This window comes from Copadichromis virginalis, linkage group LG15, assembly GCF_057382275.1.
Source record: "Copadichromis virginalis isolate Kocher_CV1m ecotype Utaka linkage group LG15, C_Virginalis_male_GT1.1, whole genome shotgun sequence".
NCBI lineage: Eukaryota > Metazoa > Chordata > Actinopteri > Cichliformes > Cichlidae > Copadichromis > Copadichromis virginalis.
The window spans coordinates 29,750,646-29,771,974 of record NC_140632.1 but is presented as its reverse complement, the minus strand read 5'-3'; the positions used below and the strand labels follow the sequence as shown (position 1 = coordinate 29,771,974).

The 21,329-nt window shown below is 40.6% G+C and overlaps 1 protein-coding gene across 5 annotated transcripts in view; it reads left to right on the top strand.

The window, feature by feature from the left end:
- enah (ENAH actin regulator) overlaps positions 1-21,329 on the top strand; it is a 145,243-nt gene that overhangs the window by 84,399 nt on the left and 39,515 nt on the right. For 4 of the 5 annotated variants that reach the window (XM_085432862.1, XM_085432858.1, XM_085432860.1 and 1 more), the window contains exon 4: positions 20,335-20,407. In XM_085432862.1, the coding sequence (XP_085288988.1) occupies positions 20,335-20,407 (73 nt within the window). Of the gene's footprint in view, positions 1-6,868; positions 7,206-20,334; positions 20,408-21,329 lie in introns of those variants that run through there. The other variant, XM_085432861.1, reaches the window with a different exon arrangement.

The following is a 21,329-nucleotide window of genomic DNA, read 5'->3' as shown; positions in this document are numbered from 1 at the left end:
TGCAGGCAAGAGCAATTTTTGGATATGAAATGCTAAGAGGCACGAAGGTGTAGCACATGGGATTAATGCTTAAAAAAAAAAAAAAAAAAAAAAAAAAAAGGATTAAAAAACATGTGTCAACAATAAAAATGTTTTTTGAGTGAACAAAACATTTTTTTCCAGAAGCAACGATTAGAGTAAAACATCTTAATTTGTTGCGGGAAGTCAACATTTGAAACGTGAAAAAATAAAAAACAAACCCATTTGAAACGTGATTTTCATTTCAAGTTGAAAGCACAGCCAGGAGGTAATGCTAATGAGGTGGTTTATTTATTTATTTTTTAGCATTGCTGAGCTTGGTTAGCAGTTACTTCTCGCAAGAAATTCATTTATCAAACATTGAATATCGACCCCAGATCTGATCAAAACACAAACGGCCTCGTTCACTTCAAGAAACGCCCCATATTCACAGCACGCACATTCATGCTGAATCCAATTTCCAGCAAATAGCTGCAGGCTCAAACTTCCATGACCTTGGCTTTCTAAACACACACTCGCTCCACTGACTTCCTGCGTGTCTACGTTCGCGCATATGTAGGAAGGGATGGATGTTTCCCTACTTTAGAAACATCCGTTGTATTAAAGCACCTCATTTTAATACAAAAAAGATGGTTTTAATTGCAGCTTGTTTGTATTTTTGCAATCCCAGCATCCAGATGCTACTCCATGCTCCCTCCCCTCTCCCTAAGCCATGCCTCTCATCACACTCTAATCCCATCCACTAATTAACCTGATAGAGATGCGCCTCATCAAGCTAATGGGGCTAAGACATGTGTGGTGTGTTTGCGTGAGAGAGACAGAACAGACTTTAGAGTGAGAGTGGAATGACATGAGGACACATTTTAACAGAGCTGAAGGGAATTGCCAGGATTTTGTCATCCCTAATACGACCAGAGGAAGGCTAAATGTGGACAGTTGTGTAGAACTGTGAGGGTCGTGTTTTGTTTTTCCTACAATAGGTGCTGGCATCCAAGCGTTTTAGGATAATAAAACGTGGCTCACGTGGCTCAAGAGTTGGGAGTTCGCCTTGTAATCGGAAGGTTGCTGGTTCGAGCCCCGGCTTAGACAGTCTCGGTTGTTGTGTCCTTGGGCAAGACACTTCACCTGTTGCCTACTGGTGGTGGTCAGAGGGCCCGGTGGCGCCAGTGTCCGGCAGCCTCGCCTCTGTCAGTGTGCCCCAGGGTGGCTGTGGCTACAATGTAGCTTGCTATCGCCAGTGTGTGAATGTGTGTGTGAATGGGTGGATGACTAGATATGTAAAGCGCTTTGGGGTCCTTAGGGACTAGTAAGGCGCTATATAAATACAGGCCATTTACCATTTACCAATAAAGTAGTGGATGTATCTTGATGGCTTTTTTTAATTAATTAATTTTTTTTTAGCTCTTCAATTTTACATTAACTGTTACATTAAAAAAAAGTACTAATGCAGTGTCTCTGAGAGTTTAACCATGTTTTTTTTTATCTGTATTTTGCAGTCATATAGTGATTGTGTATATTCAGCGTGGTTGCTGCTTCCTTGAGAAATGCTCATTCAAACTATGAGTGACAGAAGTCATTAATCACAAGAAAGAAAATTAAAGACAAACACAGCTGGGCGAGTATATACTATAGTTATCTTGGGATTACCATTTTGAGTTTTAGAGTGAAACAACTACAGATGTGCAGAAATGTTGCTGTGATTTGTTTGTATAAGAAGCAGCTGGTGATGGTGTATAATGGTGATACTATTGAGAGGCTTCTGCTAGAATTTTCTGCTCCTGCTCGCTTCAAATACTGAAAGTTTTGATCCCCTAAAGTGTCTTATGGTGCTGTAGTATGTCTAAAACTTAGAAATCTATTTCAATGCAGTTTAGAAAAAAAACTGTGATTAAAATCATAATACTGTGTTACACCGGATCAAAAAACTTTAAGTTGGATGTGCAAGCATGCTAATTTACAGTATCACTATAATGAAGCTCAGACCAAACTGTGGTCTATAAAAATATAATCTTTGTTTTCTTGTCAGGTTGTATACACATTAGTTTTAAATGCACTTGAATCACCTTAAATCGTATCACAAAGCTGGAATGTTAGCCGGACCATTTAAGTGAAGCAAGATGGCTGAAACTAACTAGACTTCTCTGCTGTGTATTTTACCCCCACAAGAGCCTTATGAGAAAACGGCACAGCCAAAGACTTCAGCCTCCAGCGTTTTCCTTTGCTGCTTGCTTTATTCTCTAACATTTTAATTTTCCTTCACTCGCCTGATTTCCTCTCTGCTCCCTCTGTCTTTCTCATTCTTCTCACATTGCCCCCCCCCCTCTGTGGTGCAGTCAGCTCCGTACAGAAGCCAGAGGGTTTCCTCTTTCACCCCACTGTTTTGCTACTGTATTTTTGTCGTGACAGCTGCACTCAGTGGCGCCTATTCCAGCCACATTTACCCGTGGACCTGACAGCCCCCTGCGACACATAGGGTTTGCCCTCCGTCACTCACTCAGTGGGTGGATGGGCCCTGCCCTCAGAGTGGGATCACTGATATTACCATGTGCATGGCAGTCATACAGTGGAAGCTTTTAACCATTTTAATAATTGTTCTAAATCGCTTTTCTTTGATGTGGTGTACAGTATGTGACATACCATGACCACTTTAATAAACAAAGACAAAAAGAACATTTAAAGAATTTAAAATTTTGACTTGCTTTGCAGCTCAAATATAAAGTTCAGCAGAATTATAACTAGCTGTCTAACCTTTTACCTAAAGTGCTTCACAGTATGGTGGAAACATGTGACCTGATCCTCTACAGGAACTACTGAGTAATCAGTGGAGATGTAAATCGTATGGCGCGGCCTTGGCCAGTGAGCACACTTAATTGGAACAAGACAAGCAGCAGGATGAGCATAGTCACTGAAGCTAGCTTTTCCAGTCAGACTAATTTGCACAGCTGCTTTTGCTCTCGTGTTTTAGTCAGGACCCGTTCAGTCAAAAGAAGGCTGTTATTTCCATCTGCAGTAGTGACACTGCAGCAGAGATGTCTCTGGTTTAGTTAGGTTGCAAAGTGGCTTGCAGTAGCTGTAACTGCGGGCAGGCTGCGTGGGGTTAAAGAACCTAACACTCTATTTGAGGTGTAGAAGGGTATCAGCTGAGCCGCCAGGTAAACTCTTGTGATCTCAACTGCCGTTTACCCAAACAAATTATCGCTGGGCTCAATTTTTGTTTCACGTAAACAAGACTAAAAATTATTCCAACTGATACTTTAATACTTATGATACAAGTTAGGGTGGATGGAACTGAACTTTAGTCCAGACATATTAGTTTTTTACTTGCATTTAAACTTTGTGTCTCCTTTGCTGCCACCGAGTGCAATCTGACAAGAGCAGAAAGCAAAAACCACTGAATATTCCAACAAATAGTGCAGCAGACTGTGTATGCAAAGGTAATGAGGACCAAATCATGTTATATGGCACAGATACTTAGTTCGTTACTACTTCCATGAGGCATTTGCTAAAGGACCATCTCGTTCTTCTTGGTGCTGCTAGGTTATTTATTTATTTTTCTTCAGATTGAACTTTTTTCATTCTGGCTCTTAGAAGTTACAGTTGTCCAGCATCACTGCTGATACAGAGATCAACTGACAAGCCAGGATTGTTGGAACAGCATGCCATAAGCACGATCTAAAATACTCCTGTTGAGAAGGCAGGCAGATTAAACACTAGTCGTTTCAGTTCAATACACAAGTTCTATCACATGACACCAGTTTTATCTCCATCACTTTGAGTCCTAGGAACAAAGAGAATAGCTAATTTGGATACTTTTTTGTTTTTGTTTTTTTTAGATGTACTGAATAAAAGATGGGTTCATAACCTGAGAGTGCTTCTAAAGAAAATGTATCTAAGTGTACAAAAACTTTAGCAAGAAGCCAGAAATATAGAACATATGAATTGATGATGGGACAACATCATATTACAAGTGCCTCGATTTAGCTATAGCAAGGATTCATGCATTAAACCCTAGATAAATCAGCCCTGACAGTGGATTAAAGTATCTTGGCACATGTGGAAACCATGTGAGGATGACCTCTGCCCTCCATGACTTCACTGATTTATTTCCTTTCCCCTGAGAACCCTCCACAGTGTTTCTAATGAAGAGATGCTCTACAATTGCAGCCCATGCTCAATATTATCAGAGATAGAACTGATTTCCTTCTCCCATAAATGCTTCTCCGGATCAGGACATGCTTTGATGTATGTCTTTGAAGTCGAGCTTGACCCGCATAGCCAGAGAAGATTACGATTTCAGCTGTTTCGGAGGATTAAGAGAGAGGAAGGAAATCAGTTTATACGTTGTTGCTGTTTGGCCAACAAAGCTGCCCAATAGCATCACACTTTTAGTTATTTAAGGATTCCCACACATGCAGGTGAGTGAATTATGTGATGTGTGTTTTTATCTGAGGCTAGGAATGTGTGAGTGAGAGATTGAACAAAGCACAGAATAGTTTCCGAGTGAGGGAAGAGAATGGATATGGTTCACTGCTGCCATGTGGAAAATGTGCGTGTCTACAAGCACTTAAAATAAAGGCAAACACTCATCACTTTGATGATGGGTTGTATACAGTAGGCATGCGCATTTACTGCGGGTGACCTCTGCAAACACCGCACACTCGACTCTGTCGCCGTCTTACGTCACTGAAACCAGCTCGTCACCTCACTGCTGGATATTGACTTGGACCAGCTTCTGTTCTAAAAGTGAGCTCACATGTGGATAAGTGAGGGCGCAGACAGCCCACACATAGTTTATCTGTTATTCCTTTTCTCCTAAAAAGGCCAAAGCAGGGTGGGAAGGAAGGCCAGGATCAGGAGAGGGAGGGATGGGTCACAGACTTGCCAGCCGTGTGTTGTGGTCTGGCTGGTAATCCGCTTCTGTCAGGTCTGAGCAGAGAATTGCAGACTTAAAGGTGGACATGAGGTCATAGGTTGATGCATGCATCCTTTTTTTTTTCCTTTTTTAAATATAGCCTTCTTGAATAAAGGGTTAGAAAAACAGCATTGTCACATCCTGACTTGCGTGTCACCAACTCACTGCTTCGAAAAGCGACCAGCATTAGACCTGTCTGTGCTTTTCCTGCACAAACGTCGCTAGGATGTTGATGCCAGAGGTCAGAGGAGAATGGCCAGACTGTTTTGATAGGAGGGCAACAACAACTCAAATAACCATTGTTAAACTCCAAAATAGTATCTCTGAATGCCCAGCATGTTGAATCTGATGGGTGACAGCAGCAGAAGACCACACCGCATGCCACGCTTGTCAGCTACAGGAAGGGAGGCAACTATTCACCCAAATCACTTGCCACCTTTGAGGTGTGATGGATCAGGAGATGATGACATAGATGTGCAGCTGACAAACAATTGTGGGACTCATGTCATGTCAGTATGGACCAGTCTGACACTCCAATTTAGGTTTTTACAGTTGTAATATTTTTAGTTGGTCAGTCATATCTCCTGAAAATACCAACATGTATAAAAAAAACAAACCCATCTATATCTGTATAAGTGTCTCAGGGTCTTGTTCGCGAGTGACGGGAGAAGGGAGCAGGAGATCAACAGACTGATCGGTGCTGTGGCTGCAGTGATGCAGACGCTGTACCGGTCTGTCGTAGTGAAGAGAGAGGTTCATCTGTGTGTGTACTTCGTCTTCCTGTCAGTCATCAGTTCATTTACATTTTTTTTCTTCCCAAAGCCTGGTGTTGCCTTCTTCTGTGGATCCTGGAAATCTGTATGATAAAGCACTACTTACTGGTTTGAATTTCAATTTTCGTAGTTGTTGTGTTTGCTGTCAGTCCATTAAATACTGACTGGTATGCAGCTGATTAAATATGACAAACTGTCACATTGTTTTTCAGCTGTCCTTCCTGTCTTCAAAAGGACTTGTTTTTAATTCTTTTATTTAGGATTATTGACCACTCAAAGCACTTGGCACACACAGACATTATTACAACACTCTGTTGTCATTTATATGTATTTTTGACTCTTTGTCAGCTGCCAGTTGACCTCTGACCTTATGACTAGTCATATGCTTCCAACATTGCCTCTTTTAATGGAAGCATGTTTACACCTTAATTGGGGAAAACCCTGATTTGACACATCCAGTTGCTAACACCTCTGTGTGACTTTGCAGCTTGATTGCTGATGTTAGTTTAGTTTAGTGTCAGGTTTAGTGAAGCCAGATAAAGAAAACATATCTGGGATATGTTCACTGTACAGACGCTGTTCTTCCCCTTTTTATCCTCTGACTTCTTTTCCTCTATTTTCAAAACTTAAGGCTTAACTTTGAACTCTGTGCATATCTTCTTTTTGTATTAGAGCATGGATTTTACTTCTACCTTCCTAAAGCTTCTGCCCCTGGCTTGTTCTTTTAATGGAGCATTACCTTGAGTAAATGTACATTCACCAAATGGAGGAGAGAAAAGCTAGCAGTTAGGCAGTTAAAGCGTTCATGCAGGCTTGCCAGTAGAGTTGTATTCTCTACTCTTTTTGTCTGGGTAGCCACAGTTGGAGTTGGCAAAAGCTTGTCTCCACAGAGATGTGTGAAAAGTTGCTAAGTGCGGCTCATCAATTTATTTTGAGTCCTCACTGTTCCTGCCAGCAGTATAGAGCATGTGGCTCTGGATGTTGTGAAACCTTTGTTGCAGAGGAGGGGGTGAAACCTGAGAGCTGGAGGTGAAGAGAAAGGCACATTTCATCCCTCATCTCATAGAAACAGCCTGTATGTCCCTGGACCACCGGGAGGGGGGGGGGGGTTGCAGGTCACGGATGAGTGAGAGCAATGCGTAAACATTTTGGGGTCCGGCACTCCCCCCAGCAACTGTCCACCACACCAGTCTGGCATGTGTTTTTCTTGTTTTAACATGACAGCGTGTGATCACGCTTGCATCAGAAGCCCCCCCCTCCCCCTCTATTTCTCGATGAGCTCATGGTCTCTGGCATCAAACGCGAGTTTGCAGACAACTGCACAGCTGGACTAGAGAGACCGAGGCAAAAGGAAAGTTGTGTGCAACAGGACAGAGTAAGTGACAGAGTTTAAAAAGAGAAATACATTGCAGAAGTATCCGCAGACATGCCGGCCGCAGCAAGAGTTCACAGATTCCCCCAGGAGCAGCAGAAGATCAGCCGCGCTCAAATCATCCTCAGGAGTGAGTAGTCAGCCTGGCAGAAGTGTTGAACCGGAGCACCTATCTGCTTGGCTGTTTTATGTTGTCTTGCGTGCCTCTGTTTGGTCTTTAGATTATGCATGATGAGGCAAAATCGTTTGTATTTTTGTAAAACTACAAACGATTTTTTTTTTTTATTAATAAAAGAAATTTTAAAAATTAATTTTGAGCTGTTTATCAAGATTAAAAAACAACAGACAAACACTCTGTTTGCTGTTGTTTTAAAGAAGCTGCAAATACTGCTTATATTTCATATGCTTTTTAATAGAACACCTGTTATGGGCACAAAGATTTATCCATCAGTAAACCATCATGTCATTACTGTCGTCGAGTTAAATGAACAGTCAAACATGAATATATTCCACTGCCGCCTTCTCAGCGTGTCTAAGCATTTTGTCCCATGAGTCTCAGACACATGTCAGTCGGAAGTGAGGACTCTGCAGAAACCTGATTGGCTGCAGAGCTCTCCTGTAATTTCATTGGTTAAGCTGTGCTCTAGTTGTCGTGTAGCAACAGTGTCAAAAGGCTGGAGGGAAGATTGACCATAGTTGCCATGGTCTCATGATCTTTGAAAGAGAAACAAGTTTAATTGTACATGTGAGCCACAGCACAAGTCCTCCTTTGTGTTTGCCAGCTGGGTGTGATATATGTAATGATTTGTTTGACAGGCCGTCCAAGCATAAAAACACAGCTATGAGTACGGAAATACCAAAAAGCCCACTGACCGGCTTCCAGAGTACAGAGTGCGAAGCCAACTAACCTAAGACGACTCTGAACAAATGTTACACGGGATATTTCATGCTCCTCTTCAGCTCCATATTTTCATTTGTTCACTTTGTTATAGCAGCTTCGCATTTGCAACCCCCTTAATCATCCACTGTCTGAAATGAACTATTTTAGTTCCCTTCCTGTTCCCTCACTCAAGTTGGTGGTACTTAAGTGCTCACAGCCCTTTTCCCCATTTTCCTAGTTTACTATAAAACTGGACTTCTTTTTTCAACAGTACTTGCCTCTTCATTTTTCAGATTTAGAAGCTACAGCCATTTTTTTTTTTTTAATTCTAAGGTTGGGAAATCTGGTTTAAAAAAAAAAGAAAAAAAAAAGAAAAAAAAGAATTACCATAAACGGAGGCATGCTAATATGGAATCCTTGCAATTTTACTATACTGGCTGAATATTACTGTGTAAAACTTTGTAATAGTTTCTAATTATCACTACAATAAATATTATGATAGTTTGGGAAACCAGTTAGTATTGGCCTTTAAGCAGGAAGAAACATTGCTTACTTTATCTAGAATATAGACCAGTACTTAGAATATGCAGCTTTAAGGCATGTATTCTTTTGGGTACAGGCCCAACTCAGTGGAAACATCATAATGAATCTAGAAAACCCTCACCGAAACCAAATCTTGCTCAACTTTGCCAAAACTCACGAGGAAGTAAACAAAACACTTGAGTTAAAAAGCCAAACAACCACGCTGTAATTATGGCTGTCATCATTTTTCAGCTCAGATGGTCAAAACATCCTCAGACACCACAAGACTTGAGTCACACTAATAAGTTTCCATCTTTTGGTCTCTGGTTAATGGCCAGTTATATGGTGTGTGCCAAATTTCCTGCTCATCATTGCATTCCCACAAAGTCATATGTGCTTTAATCTTATAGCATGGAATGCAAAGATTCCTTGCGTCAAGCGAATCTGTGTCATTCAGCTGTTACTCATTAATCATGTGCTAAATACAATTTGTGTGAATCTGTAGGAGCTGGGAGGGTATCAGCAGAGTGGTAGTATAATTAAAGGATCTCCACTGCTGTCTTGTCTTTAAACCTTTCTTAGATTCAAATAGCAAAAATTAGACCAAAAAATGCAAACTTTGTTGCGGTGTCCCAACTCCAAGTCATGGAAAAGAAACTCGACGTTCCTGTACACATAAGATGTCGCAGACTGGAGGAATGCTCTGACATGATGAAATATCGAATTTAAAAAAAAGAAAAAGAAGATAGATAATAGGTCTTATTATTTACCCACAGAATGCTCTCTTCTCTCAGTCTAAAATAATCTGCTGCCATTTCTTGTCATTTAATGCTGACAAAATGAGCCTTTCGGCACTTTTTGAGCACTCACTGCCAGTTCTGAATGATCGGAGACTCATTTTACCGGAGAAGCTGATGAAGCAGTTTTATGTACAGCTGCCCCCTCTTGTGCTGCATTCCTCATCCCCACTTAGGCTTATCTCTAATTTCTGTTTTGTTTTGTTTTTTCTTCGTTCTCTAATTCAAGTTTTCACAGTGAAGACTGTGGGGGGGGAGGTGACTGAACACTCCATGTGACTACAGCTACTTTGTTGCTGTCTGGTAGTGTTTTCCTCTCACATTCTTGTCCAAACTGATCCATCCTTGTTGCTGCTGCTGCTGCTACCATTAGCCTGTCGAGCTATAATGAGTCATTCAGTAATATATAATTCATGACAGTATTGGTTTTGTGTGTGTGAAAGATTCTCGTGGGTAAGGTAGAGGGAGCAGCTTTACAGGAACACCCAAGCCAGCCCTGTTTTCTGCCTTTATCTGTGTGTGGAACTCATTCTGTCCTTGGATCAGGACCATTGGGTTCCATCCTGCTGTAGATGGGCCATTGCATTACATCCAAACAGGTTGGCACAAACAGTTTGGCTCTACATGCGAGTCTGCAACCAACAAATTAGTTACATTTAATTAACATTTAGAGGGAAGTGATTGACCAGTTAATAATTTCTTATGTGATCCAGTTGTTGAATTGATCATCTGGTCCCCTCTAAGTCAAACCCCCTGCTTTCCCCTAGTTCCAAGTGTTTACCATAACCCTCGATTCTGCAGGTTGCCGGGCAGATCTGAAACTATATTAAGTACATGTTTGTAGGTTGTGTCACACTGACAGATGATCCCTGTCGTTTGACATGGATTCAGAATCATCCCTGCCCTGTCACTCAGATATTCTGACAGAGCACTGGGTTGGAATTGGATTTCCAGCAGTCATTCAAGGGGTGGTGATTGAAATGTGTAGCTGAGCAGAGGTATAGATATCATTACCCTACTGCCCCTCTAGACATTGTGACTCCCACGAGCCCCAAAATAATCCTTTGACACATTGAGTGAGTCGGAGATACAGAAACAGATGGAGACGGCTCAGCTCAGCCTGGACCCGCAGCTACTTAAATCTCCTGCACGTCTGTCTGTAACAGGATTTGTCGCTAATTAACATAATAATTAATGTACTCTCTCTGATTGAGTCAGAGGTCCTGTAATGATGCAAATTCTGTGTGAATCTAACTCCTAACACCTGTCTTTTTAAGTTGTTTTTCTGATTTAAGGAGTAACAGCTTTTAAGCTTGACCTTGAACAGCATGGTAAAAAATGAAATCAAGAAGAAATTCACAAATTCAGATTTTAATTTGTCAATGATTTAACAGGGGTTTCCAGAGGCCCAAGTTCTTTTAAATTTGGACACATAAAAAGAACACGTTAAATCTTTAAAATCTTTTAAAACGGCAGCAACGGAACATCTGGATCAGCCATTTTCAAAGAAGAGATTTCACTCTGGTGTCTTCGCTTTGCAAAGAGAGAAGGCTTTTGAATCCCAGTAACCAATAGCTTGAAAGTCACTGCTTTTGATGGTGGAGTGCATCTATGAGCTTTTAAGTTCCTGCTTAGTGTAATGTCAGCCATCCAATCAGGTCATGGCAAGGTTGCTTTAAATTAATGAAGTAATGGATGAGGTTAACAGAGGTAAGGGATTGGACAGGCAGCGGCAGAGCAATTGATGAGGAAAGCTGGAAGCCACGCAGAGAATTTAAAGGTTTATGTGCCAGATGAGCCATTTACTTGGCTATCTAATATAATGGTTATTGATGGAGAACCATTTCACCTTCCTTTCCCGAAGACACAGACTTCAGCAGGAAGCACGAGATTGAGGCGGACGGCACATTCCCGGCTCTGTCACAAATACTTAGTTTTCTAGTAACTCTCTCAATCCTGCCTGCATTTGGCCAGTAGGAGAACTGCAGACACCCGCAGAACAAACTGGAGATAAAAAAAAAAAAAGGATGTAATGACTAGACAGATATTCAAGATATTGTTGAAGCACCTTACACCTGCATCCTTTCATGATGGCCAGAAGACACAATGCTTCACTCAGCATACGTATTTGGCTACACAGTTGGACTCAAACGCAGTTCAGTAAACTGTTATTGTTCTATGGGTGGTAAACAGAATTAAGCAAATGCAATGGAAGCGATTTTATGGAGTTAGTTCAATGCTCTGAGCTGGTAAATATGACCAAAATCTGATTTGATTAGAATAATGTACTTCTGTAGATCGGCCGTGTTCTCTCTTACTGCATGGGCTATAGATGCGGCCACTTTACCCGACAACAGACCTTGGAGGATGACATCATGATCTATATGACGCTGTGAGCTTTAGGTGTGTAAAAAGTTGTCCCTGTAATCCTGCTGTCTGAGCTTTGTGCCAGACAGTCTAAATCAAGCTGGCTGTGGACATTTGTCTTACATGTTACCTTTGACTGTGTGAAGGCAGTTTCAATTTCGAATTTCATTCGGTTTTCCAGGGCAGCATGTCTCTGACTGTATCTTAACACGCTGTTGGCTTTGGTTCTCCCTGTAGCCATGTGTGCTAAAAAATGTAGGACCTCGTGACACCGTAAGGCTCTGTGGATCAAAGTGTGTACCAAAGCAGAAACTCGGAGCTTCATAGATTATTTATAACCCCGTGTGCTTTTTAGCATGTTGGTGCCTAAGGGTTTGACGGATGGACATGTTTATAGAGAAATGAAGTGAATAAATGCTTGTCCACTACAGAAATACCTTGACCTATTGGCAGTTGACAGTGTCAGCTCCTCACTTGTATAAACGGGATGGTTGCGAGGTTTGATGGCACCTTTTTTTCCCCCCCTTTACTTTTGTGTTTTGTGTCCAGATCATATCAGATAGCTCCGATAACTAATGCTAAGGTTGGGTTTTTAAAAAAAAAAGAAGGTAATCACCATATTCATTTTTGATGAGACGTGGAGGATAGAACCAAAAAAGTTTAAGCTTGCTCAACCTGACTTTTAAAAAAAAAAAAACAACCCCCCCCCCCCCCCCCCCCCCAAAAAAAAAAAAAAACAGTTTTTTTTTTCCTGCTTTTGTTTTTTTTGTTTTAAATTGAGGTTTAATCAGCTGTTATTTGTTTGGTCAATAAAATGAAGTATATTCTATAAATTATAAATGATTTATAAAACATCGGAAAGGACTGAAATATTGCTGTTTAATTCCTGTGAGCTCAAAAATAATATCGTTACCATGTCATTGATTCAAAAAAATAATAAAATAGTTTGTTTCCAGTAATACATCACCTTGGTTTAGTACCAGCTTAATTGTAGACTTGTAGTCCATGCTGCACCCCCGTCCTGTGCAGACCCTGACATCCTCAGGTCAGACGGTTGTCAGACTAGCGTTGCATTTCCAGCAAGCAAAACAGCTGTTTTAATCTTGTTTGCACAATTTCTCATCCATCATTCTGAGATTTCTGCCTCCAACACAATGGAAGAAAATAGCAGACTTACCTGTCTTTCAGTTACCTTGGTTCATAGCAGGGATGCAGCCGTACTGATGCTTGGCTGATACTGTCGTTGGTAAATGATCATTAAATGGCATTCACCAATAGAACTGAAAACAGTATCTTTTTTTTCCTCAGACACAAAGTGTGTGAATAAATAGCAACAAAACATCATAAGCAAGTGCTTGGGGGGTAAATATTAATATCACTACTGACTAAGCCAAACTACTTTTAAACCTCGATGTTTCTGTCTACCCAGAACTTTAATATGTACATTTCTGATCTTTATTTTTATTATGGGCTAACAAAAAATCTTCTAGTATATTGAAAGTGGTGTTTGGATTGTATTCAGACTGATGTCTGGAGAACTGAGACTGATGTTTATTCTACTCCAGGCTCAGACAACAGGCTATAAATACTTTTGTTTATCGATTATAAATATTATTTGGATGGTCTTTGGGGCTTGAGTGTGAGCTCGGTGTCCAGGAATTACATGGAGTCACCCTCCCTAAACAGTCGAAGCAGATGGCTGCCCTTCCCTGAGCCTGGTTTTTTCCTGTTAAAACTGAGTTTTTCCTTCCCACTGTCGCCAGGTGCTTGCTCAAAGAGGTCTTTCTAATTGTTACACTTTTTTCTGTGGCTAGTCCGTTTGAGAATTTCACAGAAGAAAATCCACTCTGTCTGTAGGTCTAGACATTATATGGTGTTCTAACTTGGGTGAACTAAGCCTTTCTGTTTGATGCTATTTCTTGTCATCTGAATGAATAATTTAGGTATTCTACATTTATGTGAAACGACAAACCGTGGAGTTTCAGTCCCTCTACATCTCCATGCACATGCTGGTAATGATATTGAGAGCAGCAGCATGTGTCCTTCTCTGTATCCAGTGCATAAATAATAGATTAGATCCAGGAAGTACAAACCGGTGGACCAACCCATCAGGTAGGGAATCCATCGTACCACATTACGTACACAACACCCGGTCTATTTCTTTTCCTTTGGCCTCTTTATCTTCCTTTTATGTCCCATCAGTTTCTTTCTACTCACTCTGAATCTCCAGCAGTTTTGCTCTCTCTCACTCCCTCTTATGCTCATCCCTCCCTCCTACTTTATATCCCTCCCTCCCCTCTTCCTTTTGCTTCCATCAATTCTAATCTGTTGGAGAACTGGCACAAAGAGAAACCACACCCAGCATTCCAGCATCATTTTTAAAGTTGCACCGTCCGGATATTGGGATATCAGGACATCAGACTGCAGAGAATAAAGAACTTGTGCCACTGCTATTTTATTAAAAGGAGTCTTCTTTTGACGGAACTTTTGCTCGTAAGCATCAGTCTGCGTTAGAAACCTCCCTCACTGTGGGCACTGCACAGCTAAGGCACAAGGAATTGACAGAGGAAACTCTGGAGAGCCCGAGCTATGGTTTTATATGTGACGTCCCAGGACTGTACAAGAGGAGCTGGCAGCAGGGTGGTAGTGACTCTGAGGCCTGGCAACGGTTCAGACGGGGCCTCACACGGACTGTGGCGCTACGTTTGCTGCCAGAGGAGGCCCACAATGACGCTGCCCTCATGTAGGTATACAGGAGTGATGGCCGTCAGTGGCTACTGTACTTGTGTGTATCTGCAGGACATTTCAAGGTTGCTCAAGAAAAGTTACTTATCAGATTTGTGAGTGGATGGCAATTATAGATTTTCTGTTATCTCCTATAAACTATTATCTCCCTTGTACTCCTGCTGAGATGACACATTGCCAATACTCTTGTTTCCAAAAAAGTGTTTTAGACCTTGATGGTGATCTAATGATATACTGCTTTTTTTTTTTTGTTTTTTTTGTTAAACCTCCTACTTGTCTTTGGCTTTACTTTTTTCTCTGCCTGTTTTCCCAGCCTTTCCCAAGTGCTGTTGTCTGGGGTCATTGGATCACTTCAGCTCTAAGGAGACGATCCATTTGACAAAAAGGGAGGCTGGCTGTGTTTTGAGAAAGCATTCCGAGCACCGGCAGGTTTGGCGTTTGCCTTCCTTGTGCTAAATAGTTAAATACTAAGATACAGTAATAAAAAGCTTGGTCTAATGAGAAAACGAGGCCTAAATGAGCGTCTGACCCGGTGATTTGATTTAAAGTCATCCCTCCTGAGCAGCTTTTGGGGCTGTTGCCCTGCTAGGCTGCTGTCTGAGTCTTGTCATTAGCACATAAGCTCTATTAGAGCAGACAGTAACACAATTACACCCACAGGCAGTGGAAGATGGAGACAAGGGACCATGTCAGCAGTTGCAGATATAGACTGCCTTCATTTGATAATATTTCAAGACTGGACTAGAAGGAAATCATCATGGTAATAAGATGAGATGATTTGGATCACAGTAGATGGATAGCTACATGCAGAGGTGGTAACAAAAAAAGTGCTCTGTATCAGTCTTGTTCAGATTTACTTTGTGCTGGGGATAATCAGTACACAATGTTGACGTTCAGGGATTAAAGTGTCTCTGAAGTGTTTCCTTTTTCCTTTTTTTTTTTTTTAAGGCACTGTAGCTTTAAGAGCATTGTGTTTGTTATTTAAGTGCTAAGCTGCATCTATTTTCTGTGTTAGTTTTTGATATTCAGTTTTGGGATCCTGATGGTAACACACACAAACCATGTTAGCTTGTGCTAATCCTTTCCCCCTCTGTGATATTTATCAACAATCTAAGGACGCTCTGTGCTTTGTGCTTTTTACATAAATCAGAATCTGAAGTCACAGCTTAGCCACTCTTTATAACTCCTGTAGTTATTTTCTCAAATATAAAATCAGGTGTCTTCTAAGTTTTAGAATCAACATTAGGTATTTATTATCATGCCAGTTTTCAGCTGAGCCTATCCAGGCATGTTACCTCTGAACAAATGACTTCCTGTAGAAGCCTCTTTCATTCAGTACATGGCTGCCAGCTCTCAGACTATTGCATTTATTACACAAATAAACAGGAGGAAAAGTCAAAATTGCCTGCTTTGTTTTCCAACTGAAGCGCTCAAGTTCCCACAGTAGCCCCGATGTAACTTGTTACCTGGAGAGGGCCATATTCTTGCTTCTTTTTTCTCCTTCTTCTTTTTACTGCAACAGCCACCATCAAAGAATGGATTACAGTTTTTAGCTAGTTTTATGGTAAATGGATGTATAAAGTTTGGTTAAAAAGTCCTTGTGTTTGCAGGTTTGCTAGCAGTCCTTCAGCTGTCTGTCTCTGCTCTGCATCTGTAAGGTTCTTGTATTTCTGTGTGTTTAGTCTTGTAATGGCGATTCTAAGTAATCCTCACAGAAACCTGCTCTCCAAAAATTAAGCACATGTTTTCGTCTTCATGTGTGATTTCAACAAATAAATATTTAGGAGTTGATCTGCATTTCTTGCTCAGGACTAGCAAACTCACATCTCTCATAAATACAGTGGTCCCTCTCTTTGATGCGGTTCACCTTTCGCAGCCTTGCTGTTTTGTGGATATTTTTTTTGATATTTTCCATGGGGTTTGTTTTTTTTTGTACACAAGGTACTGTAGCCCCAGTGCATCCATCTGGGTCTGCGTGAATACAGATCCATTTACCAGGGACTAAACTAGCAAAACATATCTGACTGATAAACTTGATAGTGAAGTTACTAATATAACTTCAGTTAGCCAATATAACAAATGGCTGCTGTTGTGATGGTGAATGGTTATGTGTCACTCTGTGTTAGCCTGTTTTAAATTCATGAATAAAAATGAGAGGTTCAAAAATTGGGGTGGTAGGGCGGTTAGCACTGTTGCCTCACAGCAAGAAAGTCCTGAGTTCAATTCCATCATCAGGCCAGGGCCTTTCTGTGTGGAGTTCGCATGTTCTCTCTGTGTTGGCGTGAATTCTCTCCAGGTACTCCGGCTTCCTCCCACAGTCCAAAGACATGCAGTTAGTGGGGTTAGGTTAATTGGTAACTCTAAATTGCCCATAAGTGTAAATATGAGAGCGTATGATTGTCTGTGTCTATGTGTAGATGACAGGGTGTGGTAGCATTAGTTAGCTGAGCCGAGGTTAAAGGTTTCTTCTTTTTCTTTGGTAATAAACTGGCACCAGATAAATGCTAAAATCTTGGGGTGTCACCAAAACGTGTCACCATGCTAAGTTTTCTTTCAAACAAATAACTTTTAAATTGGAATCTACATATCTCATTTCTGAGTGCGTAAATAAAGACTAGACTCTCTATAATTTATCCAGCTATTGAAATCCTGTAGTAAAACCAGCGTTTCCTCACAAATATGAAAGCTAAATTGGAAGATTTAGAAATTTAAAAAATTCAAATGCCTAATGGAATTTAATGAAAAATAAAACTTTCTTTGCTTTATATAATCAACTTACAAAAAGGTAACAAAAACAGTGTCGTAAATATCAGATAACTTGGATGTAGGTGAATATATCAGTGTTACGTGTTGTGACAGTGCAGGGTTCAAACAAATAACTGAGTACATTTGTACTTCCAAAGCAAAGGGGTTCCCTGAAGGCAGCAGTTTTCCCCAGATAGACGCGGCTCTCCATCACAACACACAAACTGCACAGGAGCATCTCATGATAATTTGAACCAGAGCCCAAGGCATTGGCACATTCTGCACATTTCCCACATCCCATCCAGTTGAGCACCCCAAAGGATTTTGTCCATGCCCACAGTCTTCCACTTGGGTGTTTGTGGCAATCCAAGCTTCTACTGCAACACCCTGAGGTGTCTTTGGGAGAACACTCACATAAAATTATGTGAATGATCTGAACTGCGTTCTGGGCCATCTCTTGCAGACAGCTTTTTTTCTTTTCTTTTCTTTTTTTTTGCCTCCATTGTCTTTGTGTTTTTTGCTTTCTGGAAAATGGAAAAAATGAATCAAGCTGAAGGGTCACAGTTTTGATTTAACGTCTTAAAATGGTCCAGAAGTGTTTAGTAGATGGCCTTGAAGGAGAGATCAGTCATATTTTAATCAAGTAGGTTTTTTGTTTTTTATGGTATGGACCTGTCCTCAAAACAAACAGCTAGTATTTACGACTGATAAATGAAGGCCTTAATGGCACCACGCTGACTCATATCTCCCCTTTTAACTCGATAATCTGTATTCCAAATATTTGGCTATTTCTGCTTGGATACTCTTTTGTCAAGTGGCCTTTTATGGTGACAGAAAATCCTTCACCATTTCTTGCAGATGACCTAAAAGTCTGAAATTGAACAAAAAATGCTGAGATAAGGCAAGTGGAAGAAAAGGAAGTAACATAAAGAGAGCTGTTGTTCCTGTGCTCTGATTGCTTTGACACAGACGTGGCAAACCTCGTATTCTCCCCTTGTGGGAAAAGTAGCTGCTGTCAATACCAATGGCAGTGTTAAGTAGAGGCAATGTGTGTGAGCACGTTGGTATTCAGATGCAGTCATGAGCCTGGTTGCAGCCCAGATTCAGCCCCTTTTATCTTTCTGTCTCGGTCTGTTGATACGGTCAGGACTTGGCTGAATACTAATTACACTCAAATCTGCTCCGTGCAGATCCAGAAGCTTCTCATTGCTGTGTGTGTTTTATGTACACAGCACCACTTTGGTCCTTCTGACTAATGCCCCTCTTTAGGTAAAAGTTAGCTCATTAGTGAGTGTAAAGTACACAGAGCTGTCAGTGTTTCACTCATGCAGGATTTGTTTTACCTTTTTTTTTTTTTTTTTTTTTTTTTTAAATATTAAACAACAATTAAAAAATGTTCTATTTTCTACTCTCAGATCTGCATGAAGTCACAGAGAGGCCATCATTTGGCCATTTCAGGCACACAGCTATGGCTCTGGGCACAGAAGACCCACCTACTTCCCATTTATAAGGGGCAGCCAATCAGACAAAACCTGCTTGCAATTGCAGATGCTGCATATTGTGTTCACAGCTCCCTGCCTATGGGGGATGCTGTTCATTTTCTTCTGCATTTTATTAATATTGAAGTTTTCGGTGACCGAAGGCCATTGGTGTTAGACTGGAGATGGGATCTAACAAGACCGGCTTGCTTATTCCAATCAGACCTTTTTCTGTTGTTGTTGTTGTGTGAACAGATGTTTACTGTCTAGAAGAGCTAGATTACTCATTTTGTACAAATCATAAATATCTTCTTTGAAAAAAGCAGTCCTTGTAGTTATAAAGATTTAGCCTTTTTGGTTAATAGCTTTCTTTTCTCCTGTTTAGGTGCTGATGTTACCCCTCAAAAGATCAATAATAGTCAAACTGGTCCTTCCTTGCAGGAATCATATTTGTGATGCTCTACGTTTTCCCCCCAGCCGCGTCGTAATATGGTTGACCCATGGTGCTGCACTGATATTGAGTCATTTTAAAATTACCGCAGATCATTTCAAACTATATTTGTAATGTAACACTTACAAGAATAAAAGCATGATAGGTCACTGTCAGACAGACTTGGCAGATTCTCAGAAAATTGTGTTTGTCTTCAGTTCGGCTCGCATGATTCTGACTAGTTCCTATTGCTTTGTCTGTATACAAAACACACAAACACACACTCTCACACACACCTGCTGTACCTGCTTGGTTATAAAAATGGCTGATAAAAGAGAAAAGTGGGTAATATGGTGGCGATTGTTCTCTGAATGACTGGAAACTTGTAGTATTTGTGGTACACACTAATATGGATACATGACGGTTTCTGTTCAGAAGGTTTTGAGCTTTTATAAAAATGACTGGATGTTCTAAATTCAGTGTTTCAAATGAAACAGGGCTAATTCTGTGATTTCCACCATCTACACTTTGAACTTACTTCATTGCAGAAACTCATATCATTGTTTATTACTTTTATTTTAAGCTTAAAGTACCTGTTATTTTTCACACTGCTCTTTATTGTGATGATGTTTCCTTTGGAAAAACAAACAAAAAAAACTAACTGGACACACTGAAAGCTCAAAGCCCCCCTGGGAGTCTGAGATGCATCTCAGTTAACAAAAGAAAGGGAGAACTGCTCTGCATCCAAATGTTCCTACAGGAAGAGGGTGGGGTGGTGGCATGACTTGAACCTGGAGTGTAGCAGATGTATGTGGAAGCACTGAGTGTTTGCGTGTTTGGATCAAATATGAAACGTGAGCGTGTTAAAGATTCCACAAAGCCTTTTGGTGCTAGTTTTGTTTTTTCTTCGTGGTGCTGCTTTTTCTCTTTCTTCTCTCAGACCTGGCGCTTCAGTCCAGCTCCGAGTATTTACCTCCCTTTCTTAGCAAATAACAAGTGTCTGCCAGAAATGGCTTTACAGGACATGAAGCCACCAGAGAGCTACAGAAGCCAGATAAACTGCAGATATTTTGCCAGATAATTTGGTTACTATGGCAACCAGGAGAATCTCCCTGCTTTCACTATGAACTGCTCTGAGCAGCTCTTTGCACAGGTTACCTTAAAAACCTTGTATTTTGATAGGTCAGAGGCTTTGACTGGAACAATGATCATGTGAGCTAAATGTCTAACAGTTGCCGTGTGTGTGTGTGTGTGTGTGTGTGTGTGTGTGTGTGTGTGTGTGTTGCCCTCTACAGGTCCTACGTTGCCCAGACAGGGCCCCCAGGTTCAGAATGGTCCCACACCAGAGGAGATGGACCTGCAGAGGAGGTAAGGACTACTTTTCATGCTTAAAGTCTGTCATAATGCAGGGTCCAACACTAAGTAATGCATTACATATCATGTATTGAAATAAGTAATACATGATATTAATCGCTACCTTGCGAGTACTTCTTCACACTACTTGTTACATTACTTTTGTGTTACACTGTACCATGGCATGGAATATAATGGCACATAATTACCAGTAATGATATAAACCAGCGGTCCCCAACCCCGGTCCGTGAGTCGTTTGAAATTTATGATTTTTAGGGTTTTTATCATGATTTTTTTTTTTCGTTAACTCCCTTTTCCTGGGTCTTTTCTAGAGATGGCACGATACCACTTTTTTATGTCCGATACCGATACCGATATCATAAATTTGGATATCTGCCGATACCGATATGAATCCGATATAGTGTTTTTTAATCAACAAAGCTGTTTTTTAAATATCTTACTGCATTTTGTATAAGTTCATACTCAAGTTTAAAACAACAACTACACTAAAGCTATTCTGTTATACCTGTATGCAAAAAAAATATTTCATAGTTCAGCAATACTGATCAATCTAATAAACTTAAACCTACACCATCCTCCCTATTCTGGTATTTTAAAGAGTACTTAGCATAAATATTAAGCAACCTAACTAATAGGGTTCCAACTCCCAGCAACAACAAAAATAAATAAATAAAAAATAGGGAACCACCCCTCACGCTCCACCTCATGATGCTTAATCGACGTAATCAACCTTAATTTGATGCAGTGTGAAAAAAAAAATGCACAGAAATCAATTATTTTTCAAGAAATATTAAATAGATTCAACATCTTTCTTCAACAAAATTGCAGACTGCACAGATGGTACCTTCCCAAAGGAAAAAGTACTATAGCTTACTAGGGTATATACAGTATATATATATATATATATATATTAGAC